This window comes from Pholis gunnellus, assembly GCF_910591455.1.
Source record: "Pholis gunnellus genome assembly, chromosome: 15".
NCBI lineage: Eukaryota > Metazoa > Chordata > Actinopteri > Perciformes > Pholidae > Pholis > Pholis gunnellus.
Window position 1 is genome coordinate 20,939,526 of NC_136542.1, and position 23,787 is coordinate 20,963,312.

At 42.8% G+C, this 23,787-nt stretch overlaps 1 protein-coding gene across 1 annotated transcript in view; it reads right to left on the bottom strand.

Annotated features, from left to right (window-relative positions):
- alk (ALK receptor tyrosine kinase) overlaps positions 1-23,787 on the bottom strand; it is a gene marked incomplete at both ends in the record, with an annotated part of 222,817 nt that overhangs the window by 118,192 nt on the left and 80,838 nt on the right. Inside the window, one exon of the mRNA XM_079174739.1 lies at positions 19,335-19,539. Within this exon, the coding sequence (XP_079030865.1) occupies positions 19,335-19,539 (205 nt within the window). The remainder of the gene's footprint in view (positions 1-19,334; positions 19,540-23,787) is intronic.

Sequence of the window (23,787 nt, forward strand, 5' to 3'; positions counted from 1 at the left end):
TTACTAATGAACACCACTTTTGTGAGTTTGTGAAGTGACAGCAGAAGTAAAAAGCTAACGTTAGGCTGTGAACAAACGCCACCGCGGTGGCATGAGAGCCAGTAAACACAGCAAGGATGTAAAGGCAGACTAGTTGGTGTGATGAAGTGCCGGTACTCCTCTTATTCACATGTTGGCGTGGTTTGCTTGTATCAGCATTCATTATTAGCCTACATTCTGAAACTCTACAGTGAATAAAAGATACCAGCAGGTATTGGGTTTGAGGTTGCTCCATCAAGAAATATTTTTGACTTAAAACTTCACAAGAGAAAGTCCCGATACGCCAAAGAGTCAAATGTAGAGGTGCCGGTACTGCGTAGGTACTAGTAAGCCTACTTTGAGCACTGCATTGGCCACTTGTTAGCAACAGCCTTTTTTAAGACAATTAAAAGCTTCACAATTCACAAGAAGGGTTCCTAATGATGTATTTCATATTGTAGAATAAAAAATGTAAATCTCTTATGCCCGTCTTTTTTCAGGCATCTAACCAAAAATCATTAAAAAAAACACAGACTGCGAGATGAAGGAACTGGAAGTGGAAATAAATTCGGACTCCTTTCTGGGTAGAATCAATTCTGCAGCACTATATAAAACAATTACAGCCTGCAGTGGATCAGTGGCTTTCATTATTTTATCAAATCTTTGCGGTAATGTCTCTCTGCACAGTCTCCAGTAGGAGATTTGAGGAGGGATGAGAGAGGTGCCCCCCCTCTCTGCCCCAACCTGAAATATCAGCAGCTGGACTAGAACTGTGCTGCGTGTTGATAGATCCATGGCTCTGTCCGTGGTGCTGAAGTAGCAGATTTATTTGAAATTCTTCTTGGATCTATAATATTCTCTAAACTACATAGCTAGGAGGGTATTAAAAATGCATTAGACAATGAGAGAGTTTCACCTTATATGGGCGGAATATGTTAGGAAGTAGAGGAAAATAGATTATCCACTCAAACTTTGCCACTATTTCATGTCCTCACTCTTTGATTCATGTGTCCATTTCCACCACAATATGATGGCCTCTCACCGGCCTGCTGACCTGAGGTCCATCACAACCGGCTTGTTTACATCCAACAGAAGACATCAAATGTTCCTATACCTCCAGTCTAATTAATGTGTATGCTATGTATATATATATATAAAATAATATATTTTATGCTACAGATGTTCTTATGTTTGTGCCTATAGAGTAAATTATAAAATGTTTATAAAATGGTCAGTCTTTTATAAGACACAGGCCAGGTTCTAGACAGCTTTGAATGGGGGTGTAGGTGTAGAGATGTGGTGTTCTTTAGGACTGTAAGTTGTGACACGCACTGTTTTATGTTTTTATTTAAAGTGAATTCCTAACGAGCAAAGGTAAACTACAGTCCAGTCTATAATCTGGGCCTTCCACATCATATGAGATGGCCAGCCAATGGGGAAAACGTAGCCGGTTCGGGGGGTCCGTGGGCATGCCCCCCAACGGTCAGACATGTTGGCCTCCGGCACATTCTTATGCCACTATTCCATCATATACCAGACTGGTCTCATCCAGGATTCGTAGCAAAAGCTACGAAAAGTTCTGCGGCGTAATTCATAGAAATGATTTTGTGTGTTATTCACAACCTCCTGAATGAGGAAGCATAAAGACCGCTGTAGTGCAGGCGGGTGGAGTGGTGGATGGATCTTTCAGCCAGGAGACTGCAGCTCCTTCTACATGTGAAACAAGAAGTCAACGTTGATGTTTTTCTCACATAACCGGCGTTATTAGTTACATCACTTTCATAGTTATTTTAACCCGAACGACGATCTATTCCCGCATATTATTATATATATTATATTAACTAATTGTTTCCTGTGAAGATGGAAGTTCATTTTGAAAATACTTTATGCATGTAACGAGTGGAAATTGACACTTGCAGGCTTTCATAGGAAAACGCACAATAAATGTGTAACTTTTCAAACTGTTGTATGAGGATCATCAGACCAACTGTCAGGCGCTGTGCTAGTGGCCGCCTGTTGCAGCAGCTCCCTGTGTGTGTTTTCATTTTTAGTCTGTTTTTCACTTTTTCCTCTCTTCGGTTTGTTTTTTCTCTAACATTTGGTTTAAGTGACGGTCAATGACAATGGACAGTAACTTTTTTTCAACTTTCCTCGTGGCTTTTTTGTTACTTTTTACCCTCTTTGTAACGGAGAGGGAAAAAACTCCCGCGATCAGCTGGTGGCGCTGAGTGAACCACTGCTGCTGCCCGGCGTGAGGCCTGAGATCCATACTGGATAACCCGGACCACCCTCTAGACCACCTACTGCAGGGACGGCGGAGCACTTTCTCCAACAGACTGATCCAGCTCCGCTGTCACAAGGACAGATACAGGAGAACATTCCTGCCCTCTGCAATAAGACTTTATAATAAATCACCTCTGGCCTGATCAATCACACAACTATAACACTGTTACTCTGTTGTTTGGTTAAATCTTTGCACAACTAGTTAGTTAATTCAATATTATTCTATTTCATTGTATATATTGTGCATTTTTATATCTAATTTACTAGATTTACTCTGTTATTCTTATTGTATATATTGTGCATTTGATACCTGTACCATAATTGCTGCTGTAGCGGAATGATTTCCCCTCGCGGGATTAATACAGTAACTATCCATCTATCTAATGCATACACACCGATCTTAATTCTTGCATATTTGAATGAGTTTGCCTACCCGGAAGCTTCTTGTGCCTCTGAGCCCACACAGTTTGTAAAAAGCTATTAAACATTTTGGGTGGCATCTTTCCTCTCCCCTTTCTTCTCTGTCGATACACTCAACACCTAAACACAGTCTCCCATACACAACACTGGTCTCATAGCTGAAACAGCTAAACGTGATGAGCAGCTCAGGAAAGAGCTTTACTCCGATGGTACAGAGCGTCATCACCTGAACACACATCAGCACAAATCTGCACACAAAATCTTTCCATTAAGTAGTTACCGATAGAAAAAAGACATTTACATAATGAAACCGTTTATAGGATTCTATCAGATGATTCGGACCAACATTATTTTGGCAATAATTCGTATAAATCTCACATCATACATATAGTATAGTATAGTAATGTGTTTCAAGGCTAAAACACAAAGCGCTACTTCTGCTGTTCCTTCCTGGTAAACACATGTCCACAGAACTTTGTCTTCAGACCCTTCACGAGACGTTGTTTTCCTAATGTTCACAGAACGTCCGTGAACCGGATTAGCAGCAGAAATTACTGACAGCGCTGCCAGTGCCAGAACGTTTGCGGGACATTGTCTTTCTAAAACTTGCTGTTGGCATTGTATCTGTCTGCATGTTTGGGATTTTAGCCAGAATCAGACTTATTTTGCACAGAGAGGCCTGAGTGGCACATTAGAGCATTGCAACTTGCTCTCACAAGCAGCGAGCTTGCCGAATTATCTCTGTAGGTCCAGCTGATGCCCGGCACACGCACGGTCTCCACAGCTAAGCCGGGAAACCCCTAATGCACTTCAAGAGTTCAGCATGTGGGCTTCGTTTTCCTTCATCTTCTTGGCAATGACCAGGCAGGTACCTCAGGACCCCCACACCACTCAGGTGCAGCAGCAGCACAGGTGCAGCATCTCAGAGAGCAACAACGGCTACGGAAGTACTCCGTGTCCAGCAAGCTTCTGCTGCATCACCAGCACACTTCCAAGTCAGTTGACGCCCCATGTTGACAGTGCTGGCACTCGCCTCAAAAACGGTCAATTTCTATTTTCCTCATATGAAATTTCTCGGTCAATTTGCAAGCAATGATTAAGCTCAACTTGTGTACATGGATTTCTGTTGGTTGATACGGGAGTCTGAAAGGAGAAATGTGCCTTTGCAGCTGCCGGAGAAGGAGCGGGCAGCACGGGTGCCAGAGGCCATGTCGTGGAGGAGCAATTGAGCGCTCGCAGATAATGAACATATGTGTGAGTGCGGCTCAAGTGGTAACTACTTGTGAGGGAAGTAACCCTCAGGAAGAAGGGGGGGGGGGGGGGGGGGGGGGGCATAATGACCATCTGTTTCTCTTCCAGATATGAGATGGTGCAAGAGCGTCGGCGGAAATGTCCCTAAACTCTGAGCAGTGACAGCTGTGCATTTCAGTCCGGTCATGAAAGATCAACAACAAGCAGAGCAAATTTACCCACAAATATTAACCTCTTTGCATGAAAATCACATATTCACGGGCACGTTCTATGTGAGAGATTCGCTACTGCTCGGAAAGCCAATAAGCTCGGGAGGATGATGAGAGTCAAAGCTATTTATTTACCATATTTTGACGATCTGGCAACGTTACAGCATTTGTGCAGGAGAAGTCAAGAAGAAACATGATGAATGGTTGCATTTTGTTTTCAGCAAACTTGAAATGACTGAAGATTGAGCTTTCTAATGTGAACCGTAAGAGAGGTTACAAGTTCAACAGAGAGAATGTTTTGCTCATTTAAGGAAAAAATATAAACATGAAAGACGCTGAAAGTAATGAGTTAATGTGGATGAACTTTGCTCGATGACTGGTTGAGCAATCTGATTTTCTATGTTTTACACGGAATCATAAGCAATTAAGACAAACCTTCACAGGTCATACACAATATAATCAATGTTGATCAACACCAACACTATGCACTCCATCATTATAGTTACTCTCATTATATTGGATGGATGACCTGATTGTCCTGCGACACCTCGTTCTCTCGAGATTCCGTTTCTCAGATTGTAAATGCAGCTTCTCATAGTTTTGGGAACGCGACCTCTCATCTCCCCCGTAGCGGCCCTCTGAGGCCCCTCAACAGCCAAAGTGCCATTCTACCAGATGGAATGGAGAATGACCTGATCGGAGGTGATTATACATCTGGAATTGTCCAACAAACTTGGGGATCAGGCTCCCTGGGGACGGCTGCAGAAAGAGCCTTTTTCTGCATTGCCCACCACCACCACCACTGTAATGGTCTGTGCAATAATGAGGACCAAACCCAAAGCAGCGAAACCAATTTTAGAGGTGCCAAGGGAGGGGACAACGAGTGAAAGTTCCTTTTTTATTCACCCCCCTCACTGTATGTTAAAAGTGGAGCCCCGGGCTGAAGGTGGCTCACTGGTGTTCAGGCAGTTGCACAGGACATCTGTTCTTCGGCTGGCAGCCAAAACATGCAGCGTGAATCACAGAGTGGTGCACGTGGGCATGACGGCTGGTGCATACAGATTCATCTCAGCTGATTTTCTTTCTTTTGTGCGCTTTCCATGTTGCGTTTATAATGAATGAATAATGAATAAATGTCTGCCCTATGTGACTAAGTCCTCAATTAAATATGTTCAGAATTCATCCTTGTTCTGCTCACTGACTGAAAAGAAAACTCTGTGTTTCCAGATGAACGCCGTCACGAAGGATGACTTAAGATCTACGTGTGTCACTGCTAATTGACTACGAACACGGAGGAGAACATCTTCACGTATCGGGTTTCACACTCGGCAAACCAGGAGACTGCATCGCGGCATGTCCTGCTGACACAAACTCAATTCTACTCTGGTCACAAACAACATGAAAGCTAACATCGCCAAACACTAAATGTGCCACAGACGGGTCACTGCACATGGATGTATTTCTCACTGGATTGTGCCGAACGGGGGCTTGAGAAAGAAGATTAGCTGGAGGCAATGTTTTATTGTGCATTCGTCAGTGAGATGTCTCGCTGACGCTACGATGGATGTACCGTCACAAGCAACAGGTCTTGCTCAATACTTCCCTTCCCAGTTTGATAAAAAGAGTTGCTAAATAAAACCTATCAGGTAAGATAAGGTTACATTTGTGCATGGAACATAATTGAGTTACCAAGCTAGCTAGCAAGCCAGCCAGCCAAGGTAACAGCCATGTTGGTGATGGGGACATATATTACGATAAAACCCTCTACAAAATCTAACTTACTTGACTTGCAGCATTATCCTGCATGATGGCAAACATCATATTCATGGCATAACTCAAACTGCATCAACAAAAACATTTGTCGTTCACCACCGTTCATAATTTTCCGAAACGAGGGGGACACCGGTAAGAGAGGGACTTCATACTGTTTTCTTCATCTGAGAAATATCCAATCCCTTTTCTTTAAAAAATAAATAAACATAAATATTGGATAGCTGCAGATTACAGTATGTGATGAGACAGTCATGTTTGAAAATCCCTGGTGGCTCAAAGACTGGGTCACACTGCCTCTCTGACCAGGTCACACTTATTGAGCTACTTACAGAGCTATGGTTTAAATTGCCCCTAATACAGGCATTTGAGCTCACATCTATCGTCTTGGACACTCTAACTGGACCTAAAGCTGCTGAGCATCTCCTCAACTATTCTGTATTCAGATATGTTAGAGTTCTTGTTGGCTAGAATCTGGCTTCCCATCCCTCATACAGTTGGATTGGAATGTGTTTTTATGTAGTAAAAGTCGGCCATACAGTACAGCTTTATACTTAATACTATGCAACCAAAATACTGGAGGTTTGCTATTCAGATTATATTATTGCCTTTTTAATTTTGGTAGTTTCATCTGACCTGCATCATAACCATACCTAAATGGCTGCAAAAAGATGTGTTGGACATGACTAAAACACTTGTATTGAGCTTTGTATTTCCACTTCAGTCTGACACTTGACTACCGGCTGGCTGATCAGATGCCCAGAGGCTACAGTAAAGCTAATCAATATTTCTAAAGCAAAACGCCTTTAAAATGCTGGGCATTTAGTAAGGATAAAATATATATATATATATATTTACATACACTAGAATATTAAGTGAAGTCTCATGTCTCCAGGCTTGTCCGCAGGCTACATAGCAATATGTCAGGTAGTTACTAAAATATGGTCTTTGAATGAAATAGTACCCTCCGTTTCCCCGAGGCTGCTCAACAATTAGTCAGTAAAGGCGATTTCCTTCTGGATGGAACAGATATGGTTTGAACTTGTTGCAACTCTTTGGTCCAGACTGAAATACATCAACAAGCATGTGATGGATTGTCTTTGGTTCATTCATTCCTGTTCATTCTGGAATTGTATGACCTTGGTGACCCCCTGACTTTGCCTCTATACGGTACCATAATGTTGACATTTTAGTTTTTTGTGATCTGTCTCGACAACTGAGTGTGCCCAGGTCCCGCCCCCTTTAGTTACTGTTGCTAGGTTGAACAAGCTTGTCAAAAAGAAACTTGGCGACAGTGTGTCTTAGGACTACAGTATGCAATGGAAGGACATATTCATGGTGATAACTTCAACTCAGGTGACTTGTCCTGTTGGGGTGGTAGAAGACAAAAAGTGTATTTACAGGGATGATTAAAACAACCGAATGTTAACCTTGATCTTTTTTGGTGAACGATAATCAATGTTTTCTTAAAAATATGTCAACCAATCTGTCCTTTGCCAAATCTCTTTACCGTTACCACTAAAATAAGGAGGAATTAAACTTGGCAGAAGTTGGGGAACTGAAATTAGGCTTACTCCACTTGATGTAGCCATAGCTTACAGTAACTAGCTTGTTAGCTAAGGTTTTGCTAACATTACCATCATATGCAATGTGATGTGGGTGTAAAGATCGTGACACCAATGTAATTTAACTTACATAATTAGGTAGTACTAGTAATGTCACTTTTGAACAGATGTAGCATATGGAAGTATAACAGGAAGGAGGGAAGTTGACCAAAGTTCCGTCGGGATCAGTTAATCAGTTCCAAGCTTGCTCAACAGTCATTGGAGCATAGAGCGAAATGGAGCGGGGCGTTCATGTTCCCCAGAGGATGAATCCTAATGACTTTTGCGATCCCCTGATTTTGACTCCAGAGCCACCATGAGGTTGAAGTTGTTGTGTTTCAAAGTGTCTGTTTGGATGAATTGCCATGCGATTCGTTGCATACTTTCACCTTCTTTATGAACTTCTATGTCTACCCCGGCCACCATCATGTCAAAATGTAACTTTGTCCACGATTTTGGTTTATCTATCTAACAGTTTGGTTTTCCTTACAGTGAGGATTATAGCCTCACAGAGCCTAGTGTGACGGTGGACTCATGAAGCATAGTTAGTTCATGCAGGACACAGAGGTCATACGCCCCCAGCTGTAACCAGTTGCCAGTCGGCCAATTGAACCATAGCTTCCAATCGGCCACACACCAATCACAGCCCACTCTCACTTCAAGGAGGTTCTTTAAATATGACTCCCTCCTCACTGATTCATTCTACACCTATGCTGTTACAGACTGTACACTGGCAAAGCTTTGCCTCCTCCTCCCCAGCCTCCACCCTTTTATAGTTCAGAGTTCATCTTTCATGGCAAATGGTTGAAATGTATTTAAAAAAGGTACTTTGATGTCGGTGCTCCCCGTTTTGGCTTAGTAGCTGCTGGCTAATCCGGGGAGCATTAAAGGAGCAGAGCTATCAGCGCCAAATTTAACTGTATTTCCTTTTGTTGCAATAAATGGTTAAAATCTATGACGAGAGTGTTCCTGACTGAAGTAGTCTTAAGAACTTCCGACACTGCTTTGCTTTGTGAGAAATTGTGTTTATGAGTTTGATTTTCAGCATTTAATTTGATTTGACTTTCCCACAGGACGAACGGTACACTTTCCTATGTCCAGAATGAAATTGGCTTTTCATCATGCTACGCAATTATTATCTATTCCTGAAGCTATAATTCAAGATTAACATTTAAAAAAAAACTGCACTGTCAGTGTCAATATCTAACAGACACTACACTATTTTGGAAGGATTTAATTTAACCTTTGACAGCAACAACGAGACAAATAAGAAGAGATAAGCACTGTTTGCTAATGAGACAGGGCACTGAACAATGGACAAGAAGGACCAAGTGTGCAGCAATTGTGAGACTGTGTACTAAGGTATGCATACAGTTTATATTGGAGTTTGCAGGTATTTATTCCAAACGAATCTACACCAGATGATTTCACCAGTACTCTCAGCTCTCCAAGACAGATTGCTGCCCATCTCTTGCCTGTATTGCTATTTTTACAGAGGGTAATAAATGTTGTCTGACTTAGCCAAACTCCAGGTCACTACATTGAGCTATAAAAGCCTAACAACTACCCTGATGTGGGATAGGAAAACACATAAAAGACTCGGGAGGATCTCCAATGAAATCATTCTACATATTAAATCGGGAATAAAAACGTCATGGTTAAAAGCTGGTAGAAGCTCTTGGTCCTGGTGTTTTATGTTCAAATACTACACCGTAAAAGACGAGCAACCACTGTCACACTTCTCTACCATTGTTGTTTTCTCTCTCTATCTAGTACTTCACATCATTTTGTCCTTTGTGCTATTACGCAATAAAGTATATTTCCAGTGTGCACCTAATGTGAAATTCTTAAATATGCTCGTAGTTGAATATACATATTTTTTGTCCTAGCAACTGCCATTTTTGTATGGCGAGGTAACACTGTTTCACTTGTATATACCTGCAAGACATAACATGAACGGCCAGGAAGGTGAGGGAAATCTATCATCTATCTCGCAATTGCCTTGGTGCAAAATATGCATCACAACAAAGAAGACTTTTTGTGATTAAGGTGCTAAGCTTTTAATGTCTAGACTTGCAATTTCATCATGCCCTTTTCATTGGTTCAGTCTTTCATAAAAAAAAAAATCTAGGCCATCGTTTCTTTCCCCAAATGTCACCTTCCTCTCGTCTTGTGTAAAACTTCGTCTGTCAGGAATGTACAATGCAACTTTAGGGAAAATATGATTAGAGATTCTTAGATGAGATGGAAGGGCCTATGAACACAGAGGGGAGGGTGGGAATAAAAACCATACCTTATGTAACCTGTCTGCGGAGAAGAAGGGGGGAAAATGATTAAGAGAGTGAGGATTGTGGAGTATGCAAGCTGAGGATGACACGATATAACTCATCTGTGGATACAATGTGTATTTTTCCTTTTTTTGTGCCTGCATGAGGCTCAAATGTTTTATTTCTGAAGCTTTTTTTATGAAGTCCCATCGGGAGCTGCAACCAAAACACTACAGACACGCTGTGATAATGTTGAGCAAACTATATGTGTGTATCAGAGGAGAAGCACAATGTTTGAGATGGGTGGCGTGTAATATATTTGAACAGTACATATATATATATATATATACATATACATATACGTATACATATATATATATACATGCACTATATATATATTATATGCTATACACTAACTGCAGAGACATGAATACGCGCATGATAGGATACTGCTCATTAACGGACAATGCATAGAGTCAAAATCAATGTAATTAACACAATGACAAGAACAAACTCACAAGAACCAGGTAGAATAACATAAAACCCAAATAACACGATTCAACAGGCCTCTGCACATTCCAGCAAAACCGCAGTGCTAAAACACGCATTCCTCCACACACTCAAGAGCACAATTCAAATATTATCTTTCTTGCTCGCTTCAAGGACCTTGAAGAGAACAAGTTCTGGAGGGACGGCAGAATGCAGCCTATCACCCTCTCGGCAGAGCGAATGATGCGCTGCAGCCTGCCCTTGTCCTTGGCAGTGGCTGCAGCGTACCAGACCGTGATGGTGGAGCAGAGGATGGACTCAATGATGGCAGTGTAGAAGTGCACACAGTGATAGGGGCTGGTGGGACTGCATTCTTCCGGAAATCCACAACCATCTCCACTGTCTTTAGAGCGTTGAGCTCTAAGTTGTTCAGACCGCACCAGGTCACCAGATGGTCAGTCTCCCACCTCTAGGCGGACTCATCCCCACCAGAGATGAGTCCAATGAGGGTGGTGTCATCCGCGAACTTCAGGAGCTTGACGGACTGGTGACTGGAGGTGCAGCTGTTTGTGTACAGGGAGAAGAGCAGAGGGGAAAGAACGCAGCCTTGGGGGAACTGGTGCTGATGGTCCTGGAGGAAGAGATGTGTTTTCCCAGCTTGACGTGCTGCTTCCTGTCAGACAGGAAGTCTGTGATACACTTGCAGGTGGAGTCGGGCACGTGCAGCTGGGAAAGCTTGTCATGCAGCAAAGACGGGATGATGGTGTTGAAGGCAGAGCTGAAGTCCACAAACAGGATCCTGGCGTAGGTTCCTGGGGAGTCCAGATGCTGGAGGCCATCTGGACCCTCTGGTGGGGATAAAATGAAGGGCCAAGTTGACTGCGTCGTCTACAGACCTGTTGGCTCTGTAGGCGAACTGCAGGGGGTCCAGGAGTGGGTCAGTGAGGGTTTTAAGGTGGGACAGGACAAGGCACTCAAAGGACTTCATGACCACAGAGGTCAGGGCGACGGGCCTGTAGTCATTGAGTCCTGTGATCCTTGGTTTTTTGGGGACGGGGATGATGGTGGAGACCTTGAAGCAGAATGGTACGTGCATGTCTCCAGGGGGGTGTTGAAGGGGGGTGTTGAAGATGTCTGTAAACACCGGAGACAGCTGATCAGCACAATGCTTCAGGGTGGAGGGGGAGACAAAGTCCGGGCCGGCTGCTTTCCGGGGGTTTTGTTTTTTAAAAAGCCTGTTGACGTCTCTCTCCAGAATAGAGAGAGTCGTCACTGGGGAGGGGGGTGGGGGGGACACTGGGATGGGTGATACAGAGGCATGGGCCCCTGATGGGCTAGGGGAGGGGAACCTGGTGGTCTGGGGCTGGTTGATGAAGCTGTGGGGGATGGAGTCAGGGCTGTCCCTTTGTCTATCAGAGCGACAGTAGAACTCATTCAGCTCATCTGCCAAGTGGAGTTCATTCATGGAGTGTGAGGCTTTTGGCTTGTAGTTGGTGATCTGTCTGAGGTCTCTCCAGACAGAAGCAGAGTCATTTGCTGAGAGCTGGTGTTGCAGTTTCTCAGAGTACAGTCGTTTAGCATCTCTCACCGCCTTACTAAACCTTTACTTTGACTCTTTATATAAGTCCTTGTCCCCACTCCTAACTGCCTGTTCCTTTTGCAGTCTTAGCTGTCTGAGTTCTGCTGTGAACCAGGGTTTGTCGTTGTTGTAACTCACCCTGGTGCTTGTTGGAACACAGCTGTCCTCACAGAAGCTGATATATGAAGTCACAGCCTCCGTGTACTCATCCAGACTGTTGGTAGCAATCCTGAAAACATCCCAGTCTGTACAGTCCAAGCACGCCCGAAGATCCTCCAGAGCTTCACTGGTCCACTTCTTGAATTTCCTCACCACAGGTTTACAGAGCTTTCATTTCTGCCTGTGTGCAGGAATCAGATGGACCATGACGTGGTCAGAGAGTCCCAGTGCAGCACGAGGGACGGCGTGATAAGCCCCGCTGATTGTGGTGTGTTAAATCTAGCACAAACAATCCATTTCATTTACGTTACAGAACAATAAAGGCGTTTGACTTATGCTTTCAGTTGGAATACAAATCTGTGGAGCCTTGGGTCACAGTGGCAGCAATGTCTGTCAGCATACCACATGGCACATAATCGCTCCTTCACTGTCCTTCAACAATATGTAGCCTACAACACCATTGGCCAAAAACCTGAAAATCACAATTCACAACCGCCTTCGTCTTTTCTCCAAATAATCTCCAGCAAATGCAACCCTCCTAGTGGCAGCACTCCCGGATCCAGAGCTACGAGGATGCCACCAGGCCCGGTTCTGTGGCGAGCACAGTCCGAGCACTGAGCGTCGGAGTGGACGAGCTGCAAAGGCTGCCGGGGATGAATGCACCGCTTTGCCAACGAGAGGGCCTTGAGGTGACCCATCTCAGTTGAGCTTCACTCATTGAAAGACAGGCAAAACATGTCTGTGAGAGGCTGTCTGCGGGTTGGATGTGCTCCTGCTCTAAGAAGATTTTTAAGTGAGAGACAAATTATATTGAAGACAAAATATAAAGTGGCACTTGGATCGCTGGATAGAAAACAGGTGTTCCCGTGGTAATCCATGATTACATACAGCAGCGATTAACCTAACGAAGTGCACGGCAAGATCTACTTTTTTATTGATTTATTTGTTTTAAAGCTGTAAATGGAACTTAGAATAAAAACCCAACAGTGTGAGAGGAAAAACTGCTTCACTTGGAAAACAAGTTATTCTTTAAGTGGCTGATAACACCTCAAAAGCCTATTTATCCAACAAACTGAAATGAAAGGGCTCTGCCCACTCTGCCTACTACTGTATCATTAAGGTTTACATTAACAGATGCGACCTGGGTCTACTTCAGAGAACAACTGTTTAATGACTTTATGGGGATGTTGTATTACAAAAGCACCAAAAGGCAATTTTGGATTTAAAGGACAAACCTTTCAAATTGAACAATCAAACAACAACTCTCTCCTGGTTTGCATAATATAACACCATACAGTGATTTCAGTGTTTGCACTATGTATTTAATCACATCATAACAAACAGGCCTTGGACATGCGACTAGTCTTGAAAAGCATATTTCCTCATCCTACCCAGCCTCAAACACAGTGCATATTGATTTCTTTATTCTAATTTACAAGCAGAGTAATGCAGCAGTTGGCAATTGCTCAACTTGCTAAGTGTATCTACTGCGCATACACATATATATGCTGTCAGTGATGAGGCCGTGTTTTCTTTCATTTATGTAGAATTGAAGAATTAGGTTAGAGGCCAGAATAATCCTTTTTACCAACAGGGATTACAGCTGGTTCAACTAGAAGACAAATGTGGCAGCGCTTCTGTCTCCACTCAGCTGTCTCCATTGTGTGGGACAACTTTCATCATGACCGTGACAGTTACAATAAAGAATTGTCTGTGCACACCCAGACTGTATCTACGGTAAAGCATTATTTTGGTTCACGTATTTATACTTTTTAAACAAAGAAGAGATTTCATACTGCATAGTGTAACATCCAGTAAACCATGTTAACTTTATGTCTTTTTTACGCTTTAATGACGCTCCGGTAATTCTTTCCCCTCACACACCACGGCTGTGATACTTTAATGTGCAGGCTTATGTGGGAGAGAATGTGCTGCGCGGCTTATATTATATTATATTATATTATATATCACTTGCTGTAATGTTCCTACGGTATGTCAAACTTTAGCATTAAAACTTTCCACCTTTGAAGCTTCCTTCCCCCGCATTACACAACCTGCGGATGAGCTTTAAGATGGTAGTGCTCTAACGCCGCGCTTTAAATGACATCAAAAACGCTTTCCGCAGTAATGCATCGCTGCTCTTTGTCACACCAAGTGGTTCTGATGCCTTCACTCACATGAGCGTCACATTAATGCACCTTGCAATCGCGGCCATTTGGTGCGTATGTTGCTAATGTAAAGTAAATGGACGTATGACATACTGTGAGTTCTGTGTATGTGAGTGTAATGGACGGGGTGTGAGGGAATATTATAAGGGATCTGCGATGAGATACAGGGGTGTAATGAGTTACCCGTGACCGCTTCAGACACCTGGCTTACTGCCCCTATAGTTTACCATGGCCATATGAGACATATCACACGTGCATGTGCAGACACTTTATGTATTTGTTCATGTAGAGATATACACAGACAGACAACACACACATCATGCAGACACACATCCTTCAGCCCTCCCCCCTTCCGCTCGAAATAAAATGTGTCTGGAGCCGCAAAAGCTATTTGATGTCACAGCTTATAAAGTTTTATATATAGTTATATTATATATACAAAAACTTTAAAACAGAAATACAACAAACTATAGAACAAGAATTAAGACACTTGTTGACATTTTATTGCTATTTTACCCCTCAATAACTTTTATTATGGAAACAATTAAAGTCAGAGAGAGCTTTTTACATCATTTATCATCATTTCATTCAGTCACGTGAGGCTGATCATTCCTGCGTGTCTGGTTTGAGGAGTTTTATCATTTCAGTTTAACCTGAAACATTGAGGCTAATAAATTAAGTCCAGTATTCAAGAGAAACCATAATCATATTCTGGGTTATTTAATAATAATGTCACAATCAGAATTTCAAAACGTACACGCAAATAATTCATAATTAAGACGATCGCATTCCGCCGGTAGAAATCGGTCCTGCACTCATAAACAGGACAGTTTGTTAAAGACGTAACACCTCTACTCTGGCAGTGACGATAACTGTGTAACTTTATTAGTTATTGGTATTATTAGTTCCTATCATTAAGTACAGTGATCGTGTGTACAGACACAAACTTCTCAAAAGTCTCTCCAGCTGTTAAATCTGACTGATCACAGCTGATAACAGCTGGATCAGATATCCAGCTGTTATCAGCTGTGATCAGCTGTGATCAGCTGTGATCAGCGCCCCCGTCATCAGAAACAGACATCACTTCACGTGACGCTTCAGAGGAAAGGACGTCTCATGTCTCTTAAATATTTCCTTGTTTCCTCTCTCCTCGCATGGTTTCCTTGCGTCTCTCCATGCATACTTGGTGGAAGGGACTAAGACGCAAGGAAAGGACGCAAGTGAGGGAAACGGGGATGCAATTAAGAGACTTGGGGTGTACCCACGGTTCGCGGCTTTGAGCAACCAATCTACTTCCTGTTTACATCGGCACCCACCCGCATGCCCAGTGTACGTAGTCACGTGATATTCGTTTTCAGGCGTTTAAGTCTGGACGGAGATCATCTCGAAAACGCTGCTGAAACGCTGTGTGGACGGAGATCGCTTTCGTTTTAAAACAAAAACGTTTAGTGTGGATGTAGACTAAGGGAGCCGCAACAGAGGGGCTGAAGAGCCGCATGCAGCTCCGGAGCCGCGGGTTGCTGACCCCTGCCCTAGCAGGACGCATTGCAATCTAAATGTCAATTTTAGCCAGAATCAACTATCTATTCTCAACGATCACTGTATTGTTTCATCAACAGTATAATTCTACTGGAGAAACCGAGAATTAAATACACTGCAGAACAACAGCTTGGAGGTTTATATGCCCCCAAACTTCATTCAATCAGTTACAGTACATCATGAAATAGATTCACTCAAAGTTTGACATTGAACAATCAGAATGCAATGAACTCTCCATTGAGAGATTCATGATTTTTCTGAGCGACAATACAAAAACAGCACACGAGCACCTTCTCCCTCCTCCCCTTTGGGAAATCAAAGGAATGACTCACGTAGAACACCTGTTTGAAGGCATCATCATAAAGCAACATAAATTAACCCAGACATTTGATTCCACTCAAGAACAGTTTCTACAATGTCCATAACTCAAAAACGCATTCAGGAAAAATAAATTGATGTCACACATAATAACTTGCAACCTCTGATGGTAAAAGCTCGATTTACAATAACAGCATTCTTGAAACAAATGGCAAAATTATACGGAGTTATCTCAATAACCAAAGACTCCATCATAACCACCCCCACCACAGATGGTGAAACCCTCAAGAAACAGATTTGCAATAACATCTTCGCCAACCCCAGATTACAGCTCATTCAATACAAGATTGATTCAGGTCTGTTTGAATTTTAGTTTTTGCAATTTTTTGTTCGGTTTGATTGTTTTTATTGTATTGAGTGGCTACACCTTGTTTATAAATGCACAAAAAAGAATAAAAAAAACAAGTAGATGCATTTTCCATTGAGAATCGACTCCGAGCATGAACAATTCCTTTAGATGTGTCACAATATTATCCCAAGAAAGCAGCTTTCAAGGGTTTCAAAGCAAGCGCTCCTCCTTGGTGGCTGATATCGTTGAGCTAGAGTTTAAAAGCTTGTTTCAGAGTTAATCAGATGCTTCTTCATTGAGAATTTGGTAAAGAAACAAACAAAAGCTTGTTTAATTAATAAATTGTAGGAGCAACAGTATTTACTGGGATAATTGATTCCATTAATAACACAATGTGAAGAGTTAGTTGGACATGGCTGCTATCTCTGCTTCTTCCTGTGAGCCATTTTAATACAAAGTAAAAACTTTTAAAAAGCCTCATAAGTTTGAATCTACCCTCTAAGTAAAGGGGGCCTTGTTAAATGACCACTGCTTACGAGGATGTTTTGTTTCCCTCCTGGCTAACCCTGTGCTGATGCCCTGACTACAGAATTCAACATGAAACATGTCAAAACACAGGATAGAAATTGAAGCGCGAGGGTTGGCAATTAGCGAACTGACTGATGTCGGCGGATAGGTCTCCTTGCTTTTGTTATTGCCCCCTCACACTTCTTATAACATGAGCGTCAAATGTGGGGAGTTTGGCTGAGCGAGTCTCCAAACGGCAGTGATGGCGTGGGCGGATGGAAGCCTCAGACTACAAATGAGAGCGCACACATGCACGGTCTAATCTGTCACGCGTGTAATGAGTGCGTCTCTGCTATACGCTCCTCTAAGACGACTCGCCATTCGCATGAACACACACACGGACGCTGGCGCGCATTCGCTCCCACACACAACAGTCCGCAACAGAGAGAGGCAAGATTAAATTGTGACACTCATATGATTCCGATGCCCTTAAGAGAAGGCACACACAAGCAGCATCGAACATGCCTGTTGAGAGTTGCTCTTTGCATTCGGACTTCCTACACATAAGTATGGCCACGCTAACAAAGGCAGGCCGCCCATGTATACGACCACACACATCAGGTATTTACAGGAGAAACCTTTGAGCTAAGTATTGTCCTGGCCTCTGTCCCCATGTGGCTCTCAGTGTGAGAGACAGATCCCCCGATGAAAAGCCACAATGAGAGCAGCTCGGACCTGTGAGGCTAATTAAGGATCAGTAGCACATGGAGCTGATTGTTACCCAGCCGTGTTTTGAACAACCTTCTTTCCCTTCTTACTCGGCCAGCTCTCTCTCTTTCTGTCTTACTCAATCTCCATATAAAAAGACTTTGGATGAGGGTGCCATCATTTGATTCTGCTGACTGTTTTCTGAATCTCTGCATCTAATGGAGCACATTGACACAGGTTTGGGGAACAGAGTATTTGCGACAAAACTCTTGGCTGGCAGCCAAATCTGCACGTATAGACCTTTCGGTGCCAACGTCAGGTCTACGTCAGGTTGTTTGCTGGAGGCAAAACAAAGGACGGACTGGAGGCAAACACGTCGATCACCTCAGAGTAGTAGGCAAAAGATACTTATCGAAAACGCCCCCTTGCTGTGTTGTCTGGTGCCAGAATCAAAAGAGCATGACGGAATATCAGTGAAAGTGGAGTAAAAATGTTGCCATTAGTTTAGCGTAGTCTTCTTCAAACTGCTGGAGTTACGGCCAAGCTCCCAGGAAGAGCTCTGTGACCAAACATACTTTTCTCCTTGGACTTATATTAGGAAAGAGATGTCTGTTAATCAGCAGATCATTTTATTTGAATGCTAAATGAACTTCCCCGTACGAGCACTTGAATAGCCTTTATTCAAATCCTTGGGTCCTAAAAGTTGTAAAACGCACCAATCAGCTGAATCAAGAGTCATTATTCGTTCCTCCGTTCATGTGTAAGAGATAGAGAACGAGGCTGGAACGAGAGCTGGGAGGCGGGTCTAAGGAAGCGCTGGTGCGCTTACTCTTTAGGCCCCATGTATGCGGAAGATTGCAGGATCAAGTAGAAGGCGAAACTATTGGAGAGATGGGGAAAAAAACACTAGAGTGTGATAGAGAGATATAATATTTTAGCCTTCTGCTCACCGTAGTCGCAGCCGTGAGCCTTCGGTTGCAGTTATCAGAAGCAACAAAATTAGCAACAGGTCCTCTCCATCGCTGACATGTTCCACCGACATTGTCAAACTCTCATTTTGGGTTGCTTTGCAGTGTAGGCAGCTGTTGCCAATGCTGGAATATCCACTTTTCCTGCAGGATAGTCATTGGCATCCAAAGATTTAAACACCCTCAGTTTCTCTATTATAAATGCTTGGTTTCTCTGTCAGGTGTGAAAAAGGTCTGGCCCATGAGTCAGTGTGTAGGGCTCGGTTAAAATGGTCTTGTTGGTTAATGTTTCTCAAGTTACACTAGTGTTCCTGGAGAGTGAGTCACTGTACACAAATCAGAGAAACTACGGTTTTCTTCAGCCATTATATAAAAACAAACAAACAAGCCAACAAAACTTTCTAGCCAGCATTAAAGAACATGTTTCTGCCTCCACCTACGCTCTGCCAACAAAAATATGCCGCCATGTCTAGTGACAGAAAAGGGTTCTATACAGGACTCAGTGAACCAGAGCATGTTGCTGAGAACTTCCATAAACAAAGCTGATTCTAAGAGATCTAAGAGCTCAGTGCATCGTTATGGCTATCAGGCGTGAATGGACATGGACGTCTTCTTCATGGTTGCTTATTCTATTTATTCAAATCATTCAGGTTTCTTTTTTTCCCCCCCAGTGCAAGTTCAAATCCGGGCTCCTGGTGTACAATACATGCATAAAACAACGTGCTTACCCTGTGATGCGCGGAAGCGTGTCAGTGGAGAAGAGGGCGTGTGGCGGTTTGTCCCGCTCTATGAGCCATATGGTGTATTGCCCACTTTGTTTAGGGTGGAGGAACACAGCCATGTCCAGGCTACAGGGGCCCTGCCCCCCCCACAGCCAGGGACTCAGCACCCAGGGCCCACCAAAGGCTGAGCTGTTCACCCAGAGGAACTGGCCTGAGGGAGAGAGAGAGAGACAAACCAAAGGCTGTAGAACACAGAGACATGGTGAACCAGGAGGAAACATAGGACACCGGCTTAGAGGCTTGTCGATCTTGCTAAACGCAGATCAGTAGAAGCGAGAAAGCTTGAAAAATGATGAGCAATTACAAACTCATGAACATGACGCGCTGCCACAGTACGCACGGAGTCCAGGTGAGTGATGGGCTGTGATTTCAAATAGTTTGGAGGCAATGCCTGAGAGCAGGCACTTGATGAAAATTCATGAAATAAATCTGCTTTGAAAAAGAGCAGTCAATGACAACCCTTGCCCCCCAAAAAAAGAAAATGTGAAAAAATGAAATGAGTGGGTAGCGGGTGAAAAATCAAAGCACTTTTTTTTTCTGGCTTTGATATGAAGTCCCATTTCACTTTCAAACCTATTGCGCTCATTCAAGCAGGAAGTTCATCAGAAGCTGAAAGGTGTGTGTGTGTGTGTGTGTGTGTGTGTGTGTGTGTGGGTGGGTGGGGGGCGGGGCACAGAGAATCTCAACTTGAAAGGAGGAAAATCCATTTTGAATATGCTCAGTTAAGAAAGGTAGCGTTGATGAGAGGAGGCTGAGAAACTCAAAGTTCAAATCTCGGGAAGCAATCAAGGTGAGCTTGCCCTGATGCCGGTGTCAGGGTTGTGAGGTGAGCGTAAGATTCAAGTGGACTTCTCCAACCAGAAGGTCCGTCAGCTGTTGCACTCAAACAGCCTTTTTTGCTATTAGCTGTAAATGCAATTTTTATGTGGGTACTTATTAGACAGAGGAAGGACGGGAAAGGGGTGTAAAAACCCCTGATGGTTCGCATGGTGAGCATATCATTGAAACAAGGTCTCTGATTCTGTCTTGGATAACACAGATCAGTGTCAATATATACAGTATGTACTGTATAATATAACTATATGTGCACATTTGTATGTTTAAAATGAAATGTGATTAATCAGCAACACTATTCCATACACTTCTAAATAGTTTCTGCAGGTCTAAAATGTTTTAAGGGGACATGTCGTGTTCATTTCATGTTCAAAACACACTTATATTATATATATATTCTAATGAGCTGCATGTTGCATAGGAATGGGAGCCAAATCTGAATGGCTTGATGTTTTTTCATGTGTTTTTGAATACATAAAAAATGACCGGGTTGTGTTTTTTCAGTCTGTGAGTTGGTAGGCACTCCAGATACCCAAACGTATCTGCACTCAAACCGAAAATCTGAGTATGTAATCAAGTGCCCCCTTTCAATGACTGCAAGGGTAAAAACAAAGACAAGTGAATTCGACATTCAATTTGAAATAAAAGTAAACAGAACTTTAAAAGTAAGTATGAGCAATTTTCACTCACTCCTTTCATCCGTTCATACTTTCCCGTATCCCCTTAGGTTGCTGAAAAACTGGCGAAGTCAGAGGCCTTCAAATTGGAGAGCTCCTGTTAAGCTTAATTTGCTCTCCCTTCCACATTTGCATGCACGTTACACAAAGGGTCCAGACAATTTGGCAAGGACAGACAGAGTGCATTCACTACACACCCAGCAGCGATTTAACTCGGCCTCCAAGAGCTTTGGGCTTGAAGGAAGAAACCTATTCACTCCTGTTTCCCAGTCCAAATAAGAAGAAGAAATACCTGCTGGGGAGCAACTATCAGCAGGGTACAAATTATAACGCCAACTGCAAAGGATAGACTGTAATTCCATGAGTACATCTGGGCCTTGGCTTCACCTGTGAATACTGCTGCCTAACAGAGCCTGATGCTCTCATTTACTGCATCACGAGGCCTGGTTCAACCGGCTGTCCGTCCCAATCTGCATGGCGCAACAGGATCATTGGGGGGGGGGGGGGGGGTTACACAGCACAGACGGAGATGATTTTAAAGCCAGCATTGCATAACAAAATAAAAAAAAGGAATGAAAATGAATTCTGTCTTTTAGATTAGTTTTAATGTTGCCCCTACTGACGGCCTGTGGGGATCCACTGGAAGTAGGCCCATCCAATAATCCATTCTGTATCACGACTTAAACTGTATGAAATGATATCTTTCCTTAAAAACTATTTTTGATGGAAAGTATGTTCACTAAAAAAGAATACGTGGCTCTCTTGCTGGAAGGAATGTCAATACACTTTTTCAGAGGAGCTTTTTTAAAATAAAATGTGTAACCAGCACTTGTACTCTAGCTGGCCTGTTTCACCACAGCTAATTGACTGTGTTGGAGGCAATTAAAAAAACAAACAGTGTTTATAAAATGGCACTGGCTTATTTCCCCTCTGAGGAAGAAGACAAGCCCCCAAAAAAGGAGAAAAATGTCAACGCAAAGAGATAGTCGTATTCTGTATCATTGAATCAAGCTGGGAAACACTTTTCTCGCTCTCTGTGTGGTTGCAGATTCAATCAATTGAGGCTCTTGTTGACATAGCATACCAAATCAGGCCAACTGTTGATGAGAGCAGAATTCCCAGAGATAATAAAATTGCAGCTAAAGGCCTGGGAGACGGATGGAAACAAGCCATTCAAATTGTATTTTCTGCCAAATCCTCTTATAACATTATGCATTTACCTAAGGCCAACACAAGCTTTTCAGGGTCCCAACAATTTGACTGCCTCACATTTCAATTTACAAACCATTCATTGGCACAACATAGTGACAGCTTCCACTGAAGAGGGATGGTGTAAAAGTATGTTCAGCATGCCGATAAGCAGCCTTCTTGAGATAGTGTATTGTTGATGGTTCTTTCTATAGAAGGATTTTCTGACACAGTGATTTATAATTACTGTATATACCTTCCATCGCAGATTTCTTTTGGCCACTTGGGGGCAGCGGAAACAAGTTCTAAATATTGAACATCTTCACCTGTTAAGTTAATATGGTGAATAAACCTGTTGGCAAACAGTTGCTTCATTACACACTCAGCAGTTACAGAGCAACACAATTAGTTTGAAACTATGTTTGTGGTCTCCTGAGGAATGCAAGTCCAATATTCTTTCTCTTTAAGCCTGTTTTGGGTCTCTACCAACTCCTGAGGGAAATATCCGTTTTTCTAGCTGCCAAATGCTCCACTATGTTCACCAGCTAGTCTTTAACTCTGTCTGCCTACTGTTTGGTGCTGATCGGGAGTAAAGTGGGTTTTGAGAGTTTTTTGTGTCATAAATGATGCTATGAGAGTAGCGAGTGTGGATCAGAACAGCAAAGTTGTGGGCTTGCAACCCAGTCGCCAGAAACAAATGTTGGCATTGTACATTTCTGCAATCCATGGGATACATTGAATATCGATGTTTCTGAACGAAATAGTTTCATAAAACCGTTTCATATCAGCCTCATATCACGCTTACCTAAACATACAATACCAAGTGGTTAACGTTGTGAAAAGACTGGTTAGGTTTACGCAACAAAACTACTTTAGTAGTGGCTTACAAAGGATGTTACGGTTAGAAAAAAGATCATATATTGTGTTCAAATAACACTAACAATGAAACGTACCAACGAAACGTACCAACGAATCGTACCAACGTAACGTACCAACGAATCGTACCAACGTAACGTACCAACGAATCGTACCAACGTAACGTACCAACGAATCGTACCAACGTAACGTACCAACGTAACGTACCAACGTAACGTACCAACGTAACGTACCATGAATCGTACCAACGTAACGTACCAACGTAACGTACCAACGAATCGTACCAACGAATCGTACCAACGTAACGTACCAACGTAACGTACCAACGAATCGTACCAACGAATCGTACCAACGAATCGTACCAACGTAACGTACCAACGTAACGTACCAACGTAACGTACCAACGAATCGTACCAACGTAACGTACCAACGTAACGTACCAACGTAACGTACCAACGAATCGTACCAACGTAACGTACCAACGTAACGTACCAACGTAACGTACAGGTCTCTTGATTGACTATCCTATGCTTGTTTGAGCAATCCAGTGCAACTCCCACCCACCTGTTGCAGACTTTCTTGTTTGCTCTTTGTTAGAATCTGGGTGAAAGGTCGACTTGGTAGGCCGGTATAAATGATAAAAACAACCAACAAAGGTATTTGATTACATTCAGCTTCACAGTTATATACATGGAATAATACGCATTTGTTATTATTACACACAACTTTCATTAATGGTCACTTGATGTATAGAACGTTGCTTGGTGTTATAAAACATTGATAATTAACGTATGCATGGTTTGCAGAAACATACTATGCCAACG